This window comes from Dasypus novemcinctus, chromosome 23, assembly GCF_030445035.2.
Source record: "Dasypus novemcinctus isolate mDasNov1 chromosome 23, mDasNov1.1.hap2, whole genome shotgun sequence".
Classification (NCBI taxonomy): domain Eukaryota; kingdom Metazoa; phylum Chordata; class Mammalia; order Cingulata; family Dasypodidae; genus Dasypus; species Dasypus novemcinctus.
Genome location: NC_080695.1, coordinates 56,420,280 through 56,440,385, shown reverse-complemented (window position 1 = coordinate 56,440,385; position 20,106 = coordinate 56,420,280). Strand labels below are relative to the sequence as shown.

At 48.3% G+C, this 20,106-nt stretch overlaps 1 protein-coding gene across 1 annotated transcript in view; it reads left to right on the top strand.

The window, feature by feature from the left end:
* The window catches only part of LOC101414346 (BOS complex subunit NOMO1), a 55,373-nt gene extending 52,093 nt beyond the window's left edge, over positions 1 to 3,280 (top strand). Inside the window, exons 30-31 of the mRNA XM_004471884.5 lie at positions 2,194 to 2,286; positions 2,643 to 3,280. Coding sequence (XP_004471941.2) covers positions 2,194 to 2,286; positions 2,643 to 2,774 — 225 coding nt within the window. The 3' untranslated portion in view covers positions 2,775 to 3,280. The remainder of the gene's footprint in view (positions 1 to 2,193; positions 2,287 to 2,642) is intronic.
* Positions 3,281 to 20,106: the final 16,826 nt, after the last annotated feature.

Genomic DNA, 20,106 nt, shown 5'->3' with positions numbered 1-20,106 from the left:
GAAGGTTTGCACACTTCCGGTTTTCAGAGGAATCCGTCGTGTTTTCTTCTGGTTCTCTTAGGGTTTCGTTTTTTACATTCACATTTATCTGTCTGGAATTTTTCCAGGTGTAGGGTATGAAGAATGGTTCTAAATTTATCTGTTTCCGCTTGCCATCCAGTTCCATTTCGTGATTTTAGAACCGGAGCTGTGTGGAGGTTGGCAGAATTTGGGGCCCTCCTTTAGAGATGAGAGGATGGGGCCCAAACGGGAGGCGGGGCCAGCCGAGGCCACCAGCTGGCGCGTCACACCGCCGGCACGGACACGGCTCTTCAGCTGCTTTCTGGGTTTCTTGGAGGCGTGGCCCTTGCCCAGAGACTGGGCAAGCGGGATCTCAGCTGCAGGGCACAGCCCTCCCGCGACCCTGGAGGGAGCACCCGCCTTAGTCCCGCTGTCGAGACCTGGTGAGGAAGGGCCGGAGACAAGCCTGTCGGGGAGCCCGTGTCCCCGAGTGGAGGCTCCCCCCCGCCCCACAGAGGAGGGCCATGGAGACGCTGGGGCAGCCGGAGGTGGAGACGCCTCTTGGCGGTGGCCCAGTGGCCGAGCCTTGAGCTGCTGCCAAAAGTGTGCCTGTCCCTTCTGAGAACATGACAGAAGGACAAGCCCACGTGAGGCCAAGTGGGAAGCGAAGGATGAGGGCGTGCTGCGCCCACCATTTGCCAGTCCATCCTTGCAGCACACCCCTGAGTGGAGAGGCTGTTCCTCCTGATTTTGCAGATGAGAAAATAGAAGCTCAGAGAGTTTAAGTAACTTACCTTGGGCTAACCAGCAGAGCCACAACTCAAAAGGGGGAGGTTTGTCCCCAGACCCAGGCAGTGCCATTGCATGATGAACAGAGCACTTGGGATCATTCCTTTAAGTGTGAGCTCACATTCTTGATTTTACACTTGGTATTCCACGCCCTGCTACGCACTTCACTTCCCTTGCCTCGCTGACTTGGCTCGATGCCCTCTGTGGTCAGTTCTTTTCACGTCATCTCCTTGTTGTAGTCAAGTCAGTTGAGTCATAAAGCGGCTGCCTGAGCCACTGGGAGGATGTGGTGCTTGACCCCAGAGCAGCTGGCCTCAAAGCTCTGTCTCCTGTCCACTACGCGCTACCCCTCTCCACTGAACACAGGTTTAATTAATTTACATCCATGGAAAATGAGGGGCGTGGACATCTGTTCCTGCCCCTTCTCTTCCATTTATTAAATGACCGTCCCGTCCAGCCTCAGCCGTCTCAGGTAAAGTGGCCCCTGCAGTCCCCGTGAAAATAGTTTTGACCTTACAAAGCTCCTGAAAGACAGCGTCCCCAGACCACACTTGGAGAGCAAACGCTCTGGCCCGTTGGTCTGTTCTGTCATCATCTGAAAGTTCTCACGGAGTTTATTTCCTTTTGCAAGGGCTAGTTCTGCTGCTGTTACAGAGACCCAAAATGTTGGGGGTTTTAGCCAGATAGAAGTTTCTAGCTCCTGTCAGTGTCAGGCACCCAGGCTCCTTCATTCGTCTTGCTCTCCCGGCCTCTAGCACGTTGCCTTCGTGCAGAACAGCCCGCTTGGCCAGCCACTGTCCTGCTGGCGAGGAGGGAGGGCACGCCATTTCCCCTTTAGGGTCCTGCCGGGGTGGCGCACCCATCACTTCCGTTCATTAACCGTTGGTCAGTTCAGTTCTATGGCGACATGTGCAAGGGAGGCTGGGCAGTGTGGTCTTTATTCTCAGGCGCCCAGAGAGAAAGGGGGTTCTGGCAAGCACGCAGTCGTCCCTGCTGCGCCTCCTCACTGGGATGGGATCCCCGGGGCCACCTGGTCCGGCACTGTGCCTCCTTGTGGGAAGAAGTCCCTGTCGTTACCTGGGATTTCACGAAACGAGACCCCCTTACCTTTAGCCACAGAGCCCTTGCCATCCAGAGCTCTTCGGGTCCTCCGTTTGCTGGGTTAAAGTTCCGCGGGTCAGGGATACCGTGCCGTTGAAATCCCTTGGTCCCTGCGTTTCAGGTAATGAGTAATGAGTGTCAGAGGGCCATCTGAAAAACTGTTCCAGTCCCTTCTGCTCTTTAGTTTGGCTGGTGAGAGTCCGGCTCGCCAGGGATGCCTGGCTTCCCGGGGTAGCCAGGCCGCGGCGCCGCTGGGCCTGTGGGAGGAATTACTGAGGGTGGATGTGTGCTTGGTGCTTGCAGAGGAAACTGCCGGAGCAGGACATTGCCCAGGGATCGTACATTGCGCTGCCTCTGACGCTGCTTGTTCTGTTGGCCGGTTACAACCACGATAAGGTAGGAAACCCCGAGGCCGGAGAAAGCAGCTGTGTCAGGGAGAGTGGCTCTTCTCGGCTGTAGAAGTGACAGCTGAAGAACGCCCAGCGTTAGGGAAATTACAGGATTTTGGTGTCGGGCAGGACCGTGGCGGCACCAGGTCTAGTCCCTCGGCCGCCTTTCAAGGCCGTAACCTTTTTCCTAGTTCTGAAACCTGGGCTAATTCCAGGAATGTGTTACCCCCTGAGAGAGCCCCATCTGCCTCTTTGGGGACTAAAATCCCCCCACTACCCCCTGGCTGGCAGGGCCTGTACAGAAGAAGGGAGGTGTGGCTGCGCTCTCGGCATCCCTCTCACAAGCCCGCGCTCTCTTTCCAGCTCATTCCTTTGCTGCTGCAGTTCACAAGTCGGCTGCAGGGAGTCCGCACTCTCGGCCAGGCAGCCTCTGACAATAGCGGCCCGGAAGATGCAAAGAGACAAGCCAAGAAACAGAAGACGAGGCGGACGTGAGGAGGAGGGGGCAGTTGAAATCTCACTTGGGATGGGCCAGCGAGGGGCCGCGACCCCACACCTGGGGCCGAAGCTCGCATCTGACCACCTGCAGACGCACACGCTCTCTGCCCCGGCACCCTCAGTCAGCCTGGCTGCCTGTACCCCGTCCCCGCTTTGTGCGCCCCTCATCACAACGCAGTGAATGGACCTTCCTGTCACTCTGCTGATCACAGTTTATTTTCTGAGTTGAAGATAATTTATTTTTATTTTTTTTGGCAAAGAAGTGTTTTAAGCTCTGTTAATGATGTGAGAATATAATTCTTAATCTTGAGCGTTCGATTGCAAGGAGAATTCCGGTAAACATGTTGTTTTTTTTCCATTACAGAGTACATTTTGGATTTACCTTTTCCCTTAACTTCCCTTTGCATCAGGATCCTTGCTGGAAACTGCAGCAACCTGTACCCACCAGTAGGAGGGGAGCAGGGGTGAAAAATCAATAAAACGGCTCATTCATTTGTGTTGTAGCTCATCTCAGCTGTGTTTCTTGGATGACGTTGTCATAATGCTGGGGTCACAGACTGAGATGCCCACAGGGGTGACAGGAGTCCTGAGTGAAGTGGGCTGGGGTCAGAAAGGTGAGCTGATAAACACAGCTACCTTTTGACTGCTGGGAAAGGAAAACAGGTGAGTGGGGACTGTGGCAAAGCGAGGAGCACCTACCCCATACGGAAGGAGCCGCGAGTATTCGGCTCTAGACCACGGCTGCCCTGCAGGAATTCGCTGTCCCTTTTTCAAGAGAAGCCAGGAAAACCAAGGTTGGTGTGAAATCCTCCAGGCCCTAATGTTAAACAGCAAATGCAACTTAAAAAAAAACAAACTACACACTTTTGGTTAAACAAAATACAGGATGGGTGAAGCTTGAAGGCTCCCGCTTTGCAACCTCTGGCATATACATGGGGGTCCACAGGAACTCCCAGCATTTTAATGGCATTAACCTAATTCTTGTATGGAAGTAATCAAGTTACACTGAAGGAGGGGAAACACATCCATGCAACACTGATTGAGTATGACATTGACAGGCACTGGGGTGTGAAGTCCAGTGGAACAGACACTAGAAACAGTTCACAGGGGCTGGGGCCACTGCCCCCTGCTCCTCACTGCATCCCCAATGCTGGGCATGTGGTGGCCTTCAGGAAAGAGTGAATTAACAAACGCGTGCTTGAGTGGATGGGCCCACGGCACCTGCCTCCACTGCGCACACGGCCAACTCCCTGTTGAGTGCAAGACGAGCCAGTAAGCAGGAAAGCGCACTCTGAGCTGGACGCCTCCTGCTGGGGCTGAAGGAACACAGAGCAGAGGTTAAATCTGACCTGGGGGCTTAGCGAAGCTGCCAGAACATGAAGCTTGAGCTGAGAGTCTAGAAGGACAAAGAAGAGAGAAAGGAAAGACCAGGTAGGAGGTCTTGCTGGGATGACTGCCAATGCAGAGGGCACCCGGATGGATCCCCTGGCTCTTGGTGGCCCCCCAAATCGCTGTGTTTCCAGCCAGGGCTATTGGAATGTTGGCCATTTCACAGGTTTGCTTTTACGCAATGGAAGGAATGGAAGTCTTGGAAATCTGGGACAGGTGTGATATGTCACCCATTTCCTGGAGTGTTTTCTAACTTATTCCAAACTGACACCCAGAAACATCCCTTTTAAATGTTAATGGTGAGGGGGGCGGGGAGAGGAGGGGAGAAATTGCAGGTGTAACTCAAGTAGTCGAGCACCTGCTTCCCATATACAAGGTCCTGGGTTTGATCTCCAGTACCTCCTAAAGAAACCAAGCAAACGAAAAAAAACAGCTCTCAATGGAGATTGGATGTAGCTCAGTGGTTGAGCACCTGCGTCCCATGTACGAGGTCCTGGATTCAATCCCTGGTACCTCCTGAAAAAAGAAAAGTTAATGAGGCTTTTTATTGACCCAATGTAAAGGTTACGAGCTTGTGAAAACACAACATCAATATGTTCCATCCAGTTCCGGAAACTGCCATTAAGTGGCAGTCTTCACCTACTGGTCACTTATGTGTTGGTGGACTGTCCAGTGGGCTCTGCTCCTTAAAAAAAACAGCTGATATGATATTCTTCAGTCCATTGGTAAGTTGGACCCATTCCGTTGTATGTAATTTTCTTCATTTTCTGGCTAGAAATCATCTGATCTTCCTGGGGGAGATAAGCATTAATGTAGAGGATTTTGAATGGGCAAAAGTTAGTTTTGTGGGTTCCCCCCTCCAACCCTGAGGAATGAATAGCTGCCTAAAATGTTGGGTTCTTGAATAACTCCGGGGCTTACATGTTTTTGCCTGTTAGAGTAGGCATTTTGAGGTTGGGGGTTCTTGGTTAAAGTAAAATGACTGTGGATCCTTAATTAGGATTCCTCATAAACCTTCAGAGAAATAACCCTTCTAAGGTGATGGCTTCACCTCAGTCTGATTTTCTGGGTTGTCTTTGATTTGAATTTTATCAGCCAACCAACAAGCATTGTTGAACTTCTGCTCGATGTGGAAGTGGGATTGGAGGGGCCGGGGTGAGCATGAGAACGTGTGTGGTTGGAGGAGCCAATGGCTGCAAGAGCGGGTTAGAGGGGAAGAGACAATCCTTGTGCCTAAGTACCTAGCCGTCTAATTGTGAGGAAGGAAGATAGATGAACGAGCAAAGTGAATGGTTGCCATGCTGGACCAAGAACCCCTGCAAGATCTGAACCCAAATCCAAGTGTCCTTTACCGCTATGCTCTCCTGCTCCTATTCCAAAATGAGAGTGTCTGGGGAAGAGCCCGAGGTTCAGACAGCGACTGCCTTGTGAAGACGATGTGGGCAAAACTGTAGTAAAGTTAGCGAAGGCTGGTGATGTGTGTGCACTTGAAGGTTGAGTCACAGGAAGGAGGGAGATGGTGGAAGGCCTTTGAATTGTCCCAGCAGCATTGTTTCTGGAACCAAAGAGTTACCCACCATATTTTATCTTTTCATATGTAAAATGGCCATGACCTTATCATGCCTAGAGGAGGGAATAAAGTAATTTTACTGGGGCCTACCCTGCAATCAGGTCAGGAGACCCCTTGCTTTGCAGACCTGGAACTTGGGGCCGGGGAAGGGATGATACTGACCCCTTCATTTCCTGTCTTCAGTGGGAACTGGTGCTTATCCCTCGTGATAACTGGTGAGCGCTTGGCTGGATCACCAACATGGGAATTCCGCCCTTCCTCCTGCTTTACCGTATGCCTGGGGTTAAGATGTCACTGATTGCCACGTCCTTTCAAATGAGTCAATGTTTCACTGTGTGGTTGAAACAGCAGCCCTTCTTGCATTTGTTTTTCTTTTTTGAAACTGAAGATTTAAAAAAATAAGGTGAGATGTATTCACCAAATGCAATGAATGTCTCATGATGATGGAGGAGATTGTTGTTATGGGGGGAGGAGTGGGGGGAGTGTGGTGGGGGGTATATGGGGACCTCATATTTCTTGAATGTAATATTAAAAAAATAAAAGACGAAAAAAAATAAGGTGGACGCATGGGACCAAGTGATCCTCAAATCTATGTGGAACCTCGGCCTCCAGAGACTGGCGGCTGCCCCTCCCCGTCTGGCCTTTGCAGGGGAGGCGGCTGGCAAGAGGAAGGAAGCCGACAGCTGTTGCGTTTTCATCCTGTAACTGGTCTTCAAGCTGCCAGGGAAAGGTTGGATCACTAACAGCCACCAAGTGATCAAACTTAGGATGTATCTCTCTTGCTTCTCCTGGGTGGGGGTGGGCAGAAATATGAAAAAAAAAAAAAAGAGCATTTTGCTGCGTACTGAAAATGCTTCTGACAGAGTTTCAAAGATACTTCACCTCAGTGATGAGTGAAATTAAACATGTATTTGTTGAATGAATAAAGAGCTGTTCTCATATAAAGATGATGTCAAAGACAAACATTGGTCTAGTGGAGGGTTATATCACAAACTATGGCTTCTCGGGCCAAATCTGGCTGGCCACTTGTTTCATAAATAAAGTTTTATTGGAACCCAGCCATACTGGTTCATTTATGCATTGTCCATGGTTGCTTCCACACTACAAGGACAGAGGTGAATGCTTGCTATAGAAACCATATGGTTTGCAAAGCCTAATGTATCTATTTATTTTAAGATTATTCTAGCCCCCCTCGTTGTTTGCGCTCACTGTCTGCTCTGTGTTCATCTGCTGTGCGCTCTCTGTGTCTGCTCGTCTTCTCTTTAGGAGGCACCGGGCACTGAACCTGGGACCTCCCACGTGGGAGAGGGGTGCTCAATATCTTGAGCCACCTCAGCTCTCTCCTTTATTGTGTGTCTCATTGTCATTCCTCTTTGTGTCTCTTTGCTGTGTCATCTTGTGTCAGCTTGCCGCACCTGCCTGTCACACCAAATCATCTTCTCCAGGAGGCACCGGAAACTGAAACTGGGACCTCCTGTGTGGTAAGGAGGGAACTCAATCGCTTGAGCCACACCCGCTTTCCCCTAATGTATTTATCTGACCCTTTACAGAAACCATTTGCTGACCTCTAGTCTAATGGATGCCTTGCAAGTTTTAGTTTCTTGGGGAGTCATTAATTCATTCAATAAGTATTAGTGGAACATCTACCCAGCGTCAATAGTTGTATTAGTTTACTACGTTGCCAAAAGCAGGTACAATAAAATGCATTGGCTTTAACCATGGGAATTTATTAGCTTATAAGCTTACAGTTTTGAAGTCATGACAATGTCCAAGTCAAGGCATCATGAAGATGATGCTTCCTTCCTGAAGCCCGGCTGCCAGCGATCCTGGACTCCTTTGTCTTATGGCAAGGCACAGGGCAGCATCTGCTGGCTTCTCCCTTCACTTCTGGGTTTCATTGCTTTGAGTTTCTTGCTTCTATGGCTTTCTCTTTTTGAATTTCATTCTCTTATAAAGGACTCCAGAAAGAGGATGAAGACCCACCCTGACCAATACCTTAACTGAAGTAACCTTATCAAAAGGTACCACTTACAATAGGTTCACACCTTGGGGCCTATCACAGGGTGAAGCATAACAGCTACTGATCTCTGCCAAGGTCCCTGCTTTCCCCTCAAGAATCTCCCATCTCCCAGAGCTCAGCTGTGGGCAGATAGAGGACTCGTCTCCTTCCGGGTATCCTCTCTCAGTCTTGGCTGCTCTGCTTTCCTCCCAAGTTCAGCTATTGGCTATCAGGCGGATGACTTGTCTCTTCAACCGTGAGCTGCTCCGTGGGCCCAGCCTCTTGTGGCTTCATGCTTAAGCTTTGGCTGCTGTCAGTCCTCGAGTCCTCTCCCATGGCAGGACCAAAAGTGGCAGAACTCCTTTTTCCTGTGCCTCTCTCTGTGTCTCCATTTATATGAGATCCAGCAAGAGGGCAGAGACTCAATTGGAGTCACGGCTCACTGACATAGTCCAATCAAAAGGGCCCACACCCTCAGGAGTGGATTAGTTTAAGAACAATCTACTTCTGGGATTCACAAAATTCACTCTGTCTCAGTGAGAAAGAGAGTCTGGGCCTCTACTTTTAATGTAGCCAGGAGAGGAGGAGGACAGCAAACAAGTTAATTAAAATTTCTTTGACAATTACAAGTGCTATGAAAACAATGGATCAGGGTGATGTGATAAAGGGTGATTGGTGCCAGGGAAGGGCTCTCTAAGGAGATGGCATTTGAATTGAGGCCTGAGAAGAGAGGGGTCAGTCCTGCAAAGATCTGGAAGAAGAGCTGCCTAGGAGAGGGGTCAGCAGTGGCAAGGCCCAGAGGGGGAAATGGGCTTCATGAATTTGCAGAAGAGCAAGGAGGCCAGTGTGGCTAGAGCAGAGTGCCCAAGAGGGTGAGGAGGAAAGGTGGGTGAGGGAAGAGGACTTGGCCCAGTGGTTAGGGCGTCCGTCTACCACATGGGAGGTCTGTGGTTCAAACCCCGGGCCTCCTTGACCCGTGTGGAGCTGGCCCACGTGCAGTGCTGATGCGCGCAAGGAGGGTTGTGCCACACAGGGGTGTCCCTGCGTAAAGGAGCCCCCCGTGCAAGGAGCGCGCCCCATAAGGAGAGCTGCCCAGCACAAAAGAAAGTTCAGCCTGCTCAGGAATGGCACTGCACACATGGAGAGCTGACACAACAAGATGATGCAACAAAAAGAAACACAGATTCCCATGCCACCAATAACAACAGAAGTGGACAAAGAAGAACACGCAGCAAATAGACACAAAGAACAGAGAACAGACAACTGGGCGTAAGGGGAGAGAAATTAAAAAAAAAAAAGGTGGATGAGGGCCACATCATGTAGAGGCCATGGGAAGGAGTTTGGGTTTTATTCTAATTGCAATGGAAGCTTTTGAAGGGTTTAAGTGGGGAAAGGAGAGTGATCTAATTTACCTTTTTAAAATAATTCTTTAAAATTGGGGGAAACTGGACTGTTGGGGAGCAAGATGAAGTGCAGGGAGGATATCCAGTTGGTCTAAGTGAGACATGAAAGTGCCTTAAATTAGAGTGTTGGAAGTGAAGATGGTGAGAAGTGGTCAGATGAAGGCTAAAATCTTACTGATTTATTTGATAGTGGAGGTGAGGGAAGGGCAGAGCCAATGGAAAGTCCTATGTTTCTTGCTTGGACAGCTGAGGATGGTGCCATTCACTAGAAATGGGTGGGAAAACCAAGAGTTCTGTCTTGGCTATTGTGAATTTGAGAAGCCTGTTAGATACCCAAGAGGCTTAAGACTAGGTGAGAAATAAGGCTGGAGTTGACAAGTGAGATGTCAGTGTTTAGATGGTGGATGAAGCCATGGGAATGAATGGCATCCCTTACAAAGACTAAGATGAGAAGAAGATTGGGGCCCAAACCTGGGAGCATTCCAGATTTTGGAGGATGGGGAGAGGAGTAGGGGCCTACCAGGGAGACTGAGAAGTGGCCAGTGAGCTAAGGAGAAACCCAGGAGAGGTTGGTGGAGAGATGATAGTTGATGCTCCACCCATTCACTGATGAATAAATGAATGCATACTCACTAGCAATAATGTAGATCATGACCCTTCAAAACAACTCACCTTAGTGTTCTGTTTAGGATGAATCATATGAAACCACCATTTTTATAGGTCAAAATGGATAAAAAATACTATACATGTATACTGGACTTTAATAATTAGGTAAGTGGATGGGGATTGTTGCAGTGGTGATTACAGACAGCAAAGAGAGAAGGCTAGAATGATCCATGTGGTAATGGATTAGAGTTAGAAACATTAGTATGAGTTTACATTTTGCTTAATATAGATACAAATAGTTGCATATTGAAATGTTTTTAGATACACGTATGTGCACACATTAGTAACACAGATTTCCTTGCTCTGTCATTTGAGAGGGTCAAGTTACCAGGAGACCCCAGGAGCAATGAACATACCTAGTGTCACAATCTCCATTCTCCATTAAATACCACTCTCTAATAAAAGGGACCAAAGTTTATTAAAGAGTATACCTGATTCATAAGATGAGTCTGGAGCATCTTGTAGTGTCAACAAGTAAGGAGGTGCTATAAAACAAGAACAACAACAACAAAAAATCCACCCAAAATCCCCCATTGATGGGAACACAAAAGTCAACTGAAAGAGCTCCAAATGGGCAAAGCTGGAACAATTCGTGCAATAAAATCAAGTAATGTTGGATTATAACCCAAAGTATAAAACAGATATCCAAAGAGTCCATACTGATTGTGGTAGTTTGAGTCTTTTGTTGTCCCCAGAAAAATTGTGTTCTAAAATGAATCCATTCCTGTGGGTGTGAATCTACTGTGGACAGGATCCTTTGGTTAGGTTACTTCAGCTAAGGGACCTTCCTTTTGATTGGATTACTTCATGAGGGCATGTCCCAGGGTGGGTCTTAATCCTCTTCTGGAGTCCTTTATAAATGGCATGAATATACAGAGAAAAAAGGCTGCAGAGGTAGGAAGAAACCCCCAGAAGCTGAGAGAGAAAGTCCCAGAAGCTGGAAGCTGAACTATGGACAGAAGCTGAGAGGACACCACTGAAGCCAGGAGCTGAAAGCCATGAGACCAATAGGCAAAGAGAGATGAGCAGATGCCGCCATGTGCCTTACCATGAGAGGGGACTCCAGGGCCATGAGCAACTGTCCTCAGGGAGAAGAGCATCATCTGATGAAGCCTCGATTTGGACATTTTCACAGCCTCAGAACTGTAAGCTTATAAATTCCCATCGTAAAAGTCGACCCATTTCTGGTATATGGCCTTGGAGCCCTTAGAAAACTAAAATAGTATTGTAATGATTGAATAAATGGGGGAGAAGAGACAGATCTCCTTGCGGAAGAATTTCAAATAGTTTTTGTAGATACCATGCCCTTGCCTTCAAGAAGGGAGAGGATGACTGTCTTCTCCTTAAACGTGGCTGTGCGTCATGACTTCCCTCTGAAGATTACAGTATGGAAAGGGGAGGAAAGTAGGAATGGTGCAGTAGGGAAGCCTGATGAGCATGACCTCAGCCAGGTGATCAAGGTCAACATCGACAGTGACAAGGCATCTTGAGAGTGAATACCCTTGATAGGAAGTGGTGAGAAAAGCACTTGACCTCTGTGCTCTTCCTCCCCCAAACCAAGAACATCAGTCCAATCACAAGAAAAACGTCAGACAAATTCCAGTTGAGGGGCATCCTGAAAAATCCCTGACCAGTCCCCCTGAAAACTGTCACAGTTATGAAAAACAAGGAAGTCCGAGAAACTGTCAGAGCCAAGAGGTGCCTTGTGGAGACATGGCATCTAATCGTAACATGGGATCCTGAATGGGATCCTGGATCAGAAAAGGGAAGTGAGGAAAAAACAAAGCAGATCTGAATAAAGCACACACTTTAGTTAATAATGTATCAGTGTCGGTTCATTAATTGTGACAGATATACCATCCTAATGTAAGATGGTAAGAATAGGGGAAATTGGGGGAGGGGCATGTGGGAACTTTCTGTATTCTCTTTACAATTTTTCTGTGAATGTAAAACTATTCTAAAATACCAAGTTTATGTTTTTAAAATGGGTGCATACCAGCAGTGCCTTGGCTGAACCTAATATGTGTTTTGCCCAGTTTAGTTTGTGGGCAGGAATTTTATTGACCCATCTAAACTCTGTGGCCTGATTCTCACCATAGCCAATGAGCCAGGCTAAGAGACCAAAAACCCAAGTTAGGGATCTGCCCTATTGCCAGGAAATGGCCTAGCATCCAGATTACACCACTGGAGTACCTGAAGAAGCCAACAAGGAGGGGGACATGGCAAGAATTTTCAAACTGTGTGGCCTGTGGGCCTAATCTGCCTGGCTGCCTGCTTTTGTAAATAAAGTATTTTGTAGGGGAGTGGATGTGGCTCAAGCAGTTGGGTGCCCACCTCCCACATGGGAGGTCATGGGTTCGGTTCCTGGTACCTCCTAAAAGATGATGAGCAGAAACAGAGAACACACAACGAACAGACACAGAGAGCAGATGTTGAGCGCAAACAATGGGCGGGGGGGATAAATAAATAGATAAATCCTTAAAAAAAAGTTGTATTGGAACCCAGTCATGCCCATTCCTTTATGTGTTATCTATGACTACTTGCACCTGACCACAGCAGAGCTGAGTCTTTGCAACAGAGATGGTCATGGCCAGTAAAATATTTACTCTCTGTCCCTTAACAGAAAAAGTTTGCCAACCCCCAGGAGAGGGAAACACAAGTTCTGTCAACAGCCCATTCCTGAGGAGGAAGCGAGAGAAATCCCTATCCAGGGACAAATCAGTCTGTTAACAAAAGGGCAAAGCTCAAGGCTTGCTTCTTTGGGACTGAAACGGATCATGAGTTTTGAATGTTTACAACCTACTTGCTCTAGATGATTCCATTTAATTTCCACCGTCTCTCCTAACAGGGCTCCCGCATGCGGGGACCAAGGCTGCTGCCTTCACTGGCTTTCTGAGGCTTCAGAGCATATTGATTTTGCAAAATATACATTTATCTGCAAAGAGCGTCCCCTGACATGACAGCACACCACACGGCGCTTGCTTCCTGTCTCTTGCATTCCTCTCAGAAGGCGACAAAAAATCATGATCCGAGTGTCACCGAGGGACCCTTGTGTCTCTTGGAAGCAGGATTTCTTTTGCTTTCTTTCCGTTTTAATCTCTTTCAAGCCACGGAGGGAGAGCGAGCAGTTTCACTGGCCTTGGAGCCAAGCAGCCTTGAGTGCAAGTCCTGCTTCTGGACGGGGTGGCTCCTGGCGAGAGCCTCACAGCCCGAGCCTCAGGCTCTTTGGCCCTAAAATGGGGGATAATACCAGCCCTCGAGGCTGGCTGTGAGCAGTCAGTGAACGAGGCTCAAGAGAAACTGTCGTAGTACTCCCTTTGTGGCGGTAGGGCTGACAGAGTCCCTGCCTTCTTCAGCATGTGGCTTCTAGGGTCACGCTGGACACAGAATGTGGCAGAGGATTTTATGGGCCGACACAGGAAGTGGCCCATCGCTTCTGTTCCTGTTCCACTGATCTGAACTCTGACCTTGTCCCCACCGAGAGGCAAGGGATTCTGGGAAATGTGGTCTAGCTCTGTGTCCAGGAAGAATGGCAGCTACGGGTCTCTGTACATGTGTCTCATTATTTTGACTTCAAGTCCTTCTTCCTAAGTAGTTTTCCTGTTTGGAACCATAATATATGTGCTAGTTTTTATTGGTGTGATTTCCTTTATTTTAAGCTTTTCTCTGCGTGGCTCACTTGAGTTTTCACATGGTCATGGTTATGGACTGTATATGCTAATTGTCGGATAGTTAACTTGTTTCCAGTTTTTCAGATAATAAAGCCGTGAACATCTTTATGCATGGAAATCTTTGCTGCTGCTGAAATATTTCATTAACTTCTCAGGAGTGGGCATGCCAACTCTAGTGAGTGAACGTTTCCATGGCTCTTCGCGCTGTGACCTCCTTGCTTTCCAAAGGCTTTGTGGCCATTTAGGGCGAAACTTGCAGTTTCACTGGCATCAGATACTATCGTCTTTTGTTTAGTTGTTGTGAAAAGGTTCCCTGGTATATTAGGAAAAATCTTTAGGGACAATCCTAGGCAGACTGTTTCAGGTTTCAATTTTAGGGTATGAATTATTTTTGTGTGTAACTGGGCTAAGCTGTGCCTGCTGCAATTTTAGCTTCTTCTTTTGTCTTTGAGGGTGACAAAATTACTCAATAAAAGTTCAGGGAGTATCTGTTATGTGTCAGGTAGAAGGCTTGGCCCTGGGCAGATGGTAAATAAAAAATGGTCCAGGGAGCGGATGTGGCTCAAGCAATTGAGCGCCTGCTTCCCACATGGGAGGTTCCAGGTTCAGTTCCTGAGGCCTCCTAAAAAACAACAACAAAAGCCACAAGCAAACAAACAAGAAAACCAACTCCGGGGAGCGGATGTGGCTCAGTGGCTGAGTGCCGGCTTCACACACATGAGGTCCCGGGTTCAATCCCTGGTACTTCAGAAAAAAAAAAAAGGCCGGCTGCCCATGAAGCCGGCCCTGCCAGCAGCGTCAGCGCCACCCCGGAGCTTGAGGGAGATGCAGACCCCCAGGCCCCACCCGGGCCCACCTGCTGAACGCCTGGGGTGGGGCCCAGGGCGCTCTCCCAGTGCTGCTTCTGTGGACGGAAGTTTCAGGCCTGCCTTCCTCTTTCAGCCGGGCGGAGGCACCGGAGCCAGGCCACCGACAGCCCGACGTGCCGCTGGGCTGCCCCAGGCCGCCGTTCATCGTGTGACCGTCTCCCTTTCGGCGAGTGGCTGTGACAAAGGGGGCGTGTCTTCAGCTGGTCTGGGAGCAGCCACTTCACTTGCTGCACCTGTCGACGCGGCGGCTGGCGCATCCTTCAAGTGCCCTCCCCTGACACCGGGCCCCTCCGCTGCCTTGGCTGTGGTGGACCGACTCCTCCTGGGCAGGCAGTTGGCTGTCTGAACCCCATCGAGGTCGGTGATGTGGGGCTCGGTCAGAGCAGTGGTGAGCTCCCCGTTGTGGGGGATGTGCCAGTTGAGTCTGGGTGGTCACTTGGCAGGGATGGAGGGTTCCAGCATTGAGTGTGGGGTCAGACAGGGTGACTGTGAAGGCATATGACCTATGCTGGACCAATCAGAGCCCTTCCCTGGGATTTTCAACTTGGAATAAGAAATACTGTCAGCCAACCCCTTTTTATGGTTGGAGGTGATGAGAAATGAGGCTGGGGGGCTACTGGAAGCCACTTTTCCCATCTTTTGACAATAGGAGGGAAACTAATCTGTTGTGAGGAGGAAAAGAGTTGACAGAGACCAGAGATCAGGAGGAGTCCTATTGAACTTCAAGGCTTGATTTCGTGATATTTGTATGCTTCTCCTCTTCCAACAGCTCTTCTTTTGACTGAAGTCTAATGGTGCCAGCCTCCGGAGCCAGAACATCTGTGTTCAAATCCTAGCTCACTTACTAGCTGGTTGACGCAGTTTTTAATCTTCTATAAAATGAGGTAAATACATAGGGAGGTAGAGCAGTTGATATGGTTCAAGAATTCCAAAAATAGATATTGGATTATGTTTGTAAACTGGTCTGTGTCTGGGCATGATTAAATTATGATTAAGACTTTGCGTCATATCAGTAGGGTGTTGAGTGCTCACCCCTTGGTGGGTGGGGACTTACAGATAAAAGACATGACAAAGGACAGAGTTGGACTTTTTGATGTTGGAGTTTTGAGCTGGAGCCTAGGAAGTGAACACACAGGAGAAGAACACAGAGGAAGAGAGATGGCTCTTTGGACATGGTAGAAGCCCTGGGGGAGAGGCAGAACTGTTTGCCTGATAGTCTACAGCTGGCCTTGTAGAGGAAACAGAGGAGCCTGGATGTGAGGAAAGAGAAATGAACCCTGGAAAGAGAGGAACCCAGGAAGCCTGAACCCTGGCAGACGTTGGCAGCCATCTTGCTCCAACACGTGGTAACAGACTTTGATGAGGGAAGTAACTTATGCTTTATGGCCTGGTAACTGTGGGCTTCTATGCCAAGTAAATACCCTTTATAAAAACCAACTGATTTCTGCTATTTTGTATCAGCACCCCTTTGGCTGACTAATACAGGTGAATTAAATGAGATACCTGTACAGTTCTTGGAATAGGATCTGGCAAGTCGTATATGCTTAATCAAGATCTCTTCTCCATCCTCTTCCTCTTGTTGTTGTTATTATTAAATACTTTTCTGGATCATTCCAATAAATTCCCTTAGTTCAATGTGGATTTCTAACACTTGCAATAAAAAAGTATGGAGAGACTCTTGAGAGATGAAAGTCATTCATGAGAATCCAGAGAAGTGGGCAATGACTGGAACCAAAGCGATCATTCATTGGGTGCAGGGTGTGACAGTCAAATCTCCACCAATGACCTGAGGGCTGACTGCTCCCCTCTGACAGGAAATGGAGCCTCGGCTGTAGGGTTTCGGAAACAGGAAGAGGCGGGGCTTCTGCATCAGCTGCAGGAGGGAGAGGAGATGGTCTGGGGCAGGGAGAGGGGGTGAGGGTCAGAAGGCAGAGCCACAGCGCAGGCTTACATTGGAAGGAGAGATGAGAAGCAGAACCTCCCTGCAGGGCTGAGCTGGGCAAATGAAGAAAACTGGGGGAGGACTGAGGGCAGAACTCCGGGCTCTTGGTTCAGCTGCTCTAGCTAACTGCACCCCCTTTGCCTTGTCACTCTGTCTGGAGGCTTCTAATCAACTTTCAACTCCAGGAGTCACCAGAGCCCCCCAGATGGCTCCAACCAGGGAGGAGAACAGAATCAGAAGATGGAGAAGTTGGTCCTAAAGTATAGCTTGAGCCCCTGGATCCAACTGTACTTGAAGCCAGAACTTTCCCTGGACTCTTCACTGTCTGCTTCAGCTGATTCCAGTTGGTTTTCTGTCACTTAGCAACAGAAAGGGACCTGGCCGATATCACCTCCAAAATCAGCCGGCAAGAGCAGAGGCCAACTATATTAAGACATTAGAAATAACCACTTTAAAGCTTAAAGGAAAAAGGAAAATCCCAGGCCTGTGGTCTCTGCGAACATGTCACTCTGGAGAACCTTCTGAACCAAGGGGGAATATGGGACTCGTCAGGTGAAGTCAGCAACCCGAATCCACAGGCGGGGCTGGGCCCAGGCGGGGGAAGAGGGACTCGTGCTGCTGACTGACGGGAAGGAACGGCAGAGACGTGAATCAAAGCTCGAGGGCCGGGCGCGTGTATTTTCGGAGGAGGGAGTGCAGCGCAGTCCAAGATGGATTGACGAGAAGAGCCTGATAGATGGTTGTTCTGGGGGGCTTTGCTTTGTGTAGGGAGATTCTTGTTGAAAAGATGGCGGAAAAGGGAAGAAAACAAGGTTTTATTTTCCAGTTGGTTTCTGTACCAGCAAAGCCTTATTTGCTGAGGCCCTATGATGTGCTACACACTCTTGCTTGTTTCTTTCATACATGGCATTTACTCTTTCCAACCAGGGCTTCCGCTTACATTGCTCATGTTGTATACTGCACAACCCCAGGGGATGCCATTCGCGTCATCGTCTGTGTGAACAGCACCCCTTGGAATTGTGCAGGGCACAACATTTGTAGCAAAAGGAGTCAGTTCTGTGTCTAACAAACTGTAAGACAGGTGGTATTAAATACCCTTTTTTTTTTTAAGATGAGGAAAAGTCACAGAGAAGTTAAGTGGCCTGCCCAAGATCACACAGCTAGTGGGTGAGAGAACTCAACCCAGGTCAGCCTAATGCACTTTCCATGATCTCACTTAGCTCTTCATGAGTTCTAATGCTCTCTAGGATAGGTTCAGCTGCCTCTCATATTTCGGACTTCCTTGGAAGGTGGACCAGTAAGCTCCTGGAAGGCACTGGCTCTGTTTTATTTTCTTGATACCCTCAGCTCTTGGCACAGTACCTGTGTCGATGGGCTTTTGGTAAGTGCTTGCTGAAATGACCTGGCAGTGAGTCGGTCACAGGGCTCTATGACAAAAACCTCCTGCAGGGGCCTGGGGAGTGGAACAAGGACTTGGAGAGGAAGGGGTGTTTTCTGGTTCTAGTAGTAGCAATAAATCCAGCAATATGCCTTGAAGTCTGTGATGAAGGGCTGCTTTCCGCAGACAAGGACCGAGCCTTGAGACGTTCCTGGGAGCTGTCCAGCATTCCGAGGCAGTAATGACCTGGCCCATCTGGCTATGTGGTGGAGACTGGTTTATTAACCTGGTGTCTCCTTTGCTGTCCCTGAAATTTCAATACACTGCAGACTCACCAAATGCGTGTGGCTCACGCTTTCACTGGGAAATGCTTCTTCGAGATGCTTTAGCTGGGTGAATTTACAGTCCGGGAATTGTAATGCAACCTGGAGATAGAGAAATCTACGTGTAAGAACCTAAAGAGATTTGATTGACCCTCACTTGAGGCTACGTTTGATCTCAATATTGTTTTAAATAAATTTTAATGAATTTCAAACATATAAAAATTAGAGAGCTGACATAAAATCTGGATTTTGAGCTCCTCTTAAAAATCAGAAGGGGTAATGTGGAACCACGTTCCTGCAGAGCAGCAGTCAGTGGGAGGGGGGTAGCAGCTGCCCCCTTTACACAGAGCATGGGCTCTCCAGTTCACCACAATCCCCACCACTCCCCTTTGTCTTATGCCCAGACTGTGTCTCTCATTTTTCGTCCTGACTGGTTGTTACACACTCTTAAGTTTGGGATTCCTGTCCTGGCGTCTAGCCTGGAAGATACTTTTTTGGGTACCAGGGAACTGAGTCGAAGAGAGGTAAAATGACTTATCTGGAGTTATGTGGCAAGACAGTACTTTTCCTAGAGAGTATTTCTCCTTGTGGACCATGGGAAGTTTCTGTTGCCCTTTTTTGCCTTGGCTACCAGGTAACTCAGTTCCAGTTTCGTAACTGACCTGCTGGCCTGTATATCTTTATTATAGCTTCCAGCCTACTCTATTTCTCAGTCTTTACCTTTCATTCTAAATTATTTTTCTCTAGTTCTGATTTTAACTTACATTTTGTAATTTTGTTTTACATATTTCCTTCTTTCATTTTAAAATTTTATAATTTTGTTTTACATATTTCCTTATTTGATTTAAAATTTTTTGTTGAAGTATATCATGCACATCTGAACACATAAATAATACGTGCCTAGTAAAAGTTGTGAACTTCAAAACCAACACACAAAACCTGCAGGACTCTCCGGTCTACCACCAACACCTTGCATTGTTGTGAAACATTTGTTGCAGATGATGGAAGAGCATTGTCAAAATATTACTACTAACTACAGTCCATTCCTTGGAATCCACTGTGAGTTCTATGTGGGTAGTGAATGAATAAGTAAAATGTAATGAGCAATGAGTTTGAAAAGTCCAAGAAAGACCCAAGCCGCACAGTTTCTTCTGGATGGCTTGTCATCGACCCAGGCTCGGGTCCTGACTTCATCAATTACTGTGAGGATTTTGCTTTTGACCAATAATACATTTTGCTTTCCTGGCGTCCAAGTGGCCCAGGCTGACGGCCTCCAGGCTATGGCGGCTCCGAGGGGGCATGCTGTCAGGAGGGAGTTGGCTGAAACTGTCCTCAGATGGGCAGTGGGGGTGGAGGTGGGTGGGGGCAACTTCACCGTCCATCTGGGCTCGATGTGCCAGCTGGAGAAGGACTTCTGGGCTCTTCTGCCTCTCACAGGTCTGCATGGCTGCTCCTGCAGAGCTCTAGTGTGAGCATTTCCTGTCAGCAGTTTCTGGCTTGTTTAAAATTTGAAGACGTTTCTTCCCATCCCCACCCACCTCACCCCACCAGTCCACGGCTGGCCATTCTTTTAAGGAAACCCTTTCCAAGCAAAATCAAACCCACAATCCAAACAGAGGGGGCCATTCTCATTGAGTTTGGCGGTGTCAGGGTAGGGAAGGAGCTTAGGTTTGTTGAGCTCTTGTTCCGTACCAGTGTGCTGTGTCCTTAGACGCCTGCTTCTCTTTGATTTCAGAATAACTTCGAGATGTATTGCAAGACTCCACATGAACCGTCCTGGCTGGCTTCTCTAGCTACGTTTCCTTTCCTTGCTTTCTCCAGCCATGTTGGCTTCCCTTCACTTCCCAGCCTCTGTGCCCTTGCACACGTTGTTCTCTGTTCTGGGAAGGCTTGTCCCTTCCTGACCTTTGCATGGCTGGCTCCTTCATTTCCCCAGGTCTCAGCTGGAAATATCCTTCGGGGCCTTCTCTGATGCTCAGTCTAAAGTAGATGATTCTCTCCCAGAAAACTCCTCTTCCTTTACAGCACTCTTCAGCACTTCTAATTATTTGCATGCTTGATTTTTAAAAAAATGGCTTTCTCCTATTATGCCATAAGACTATTTGTTCCCTTATGTTGC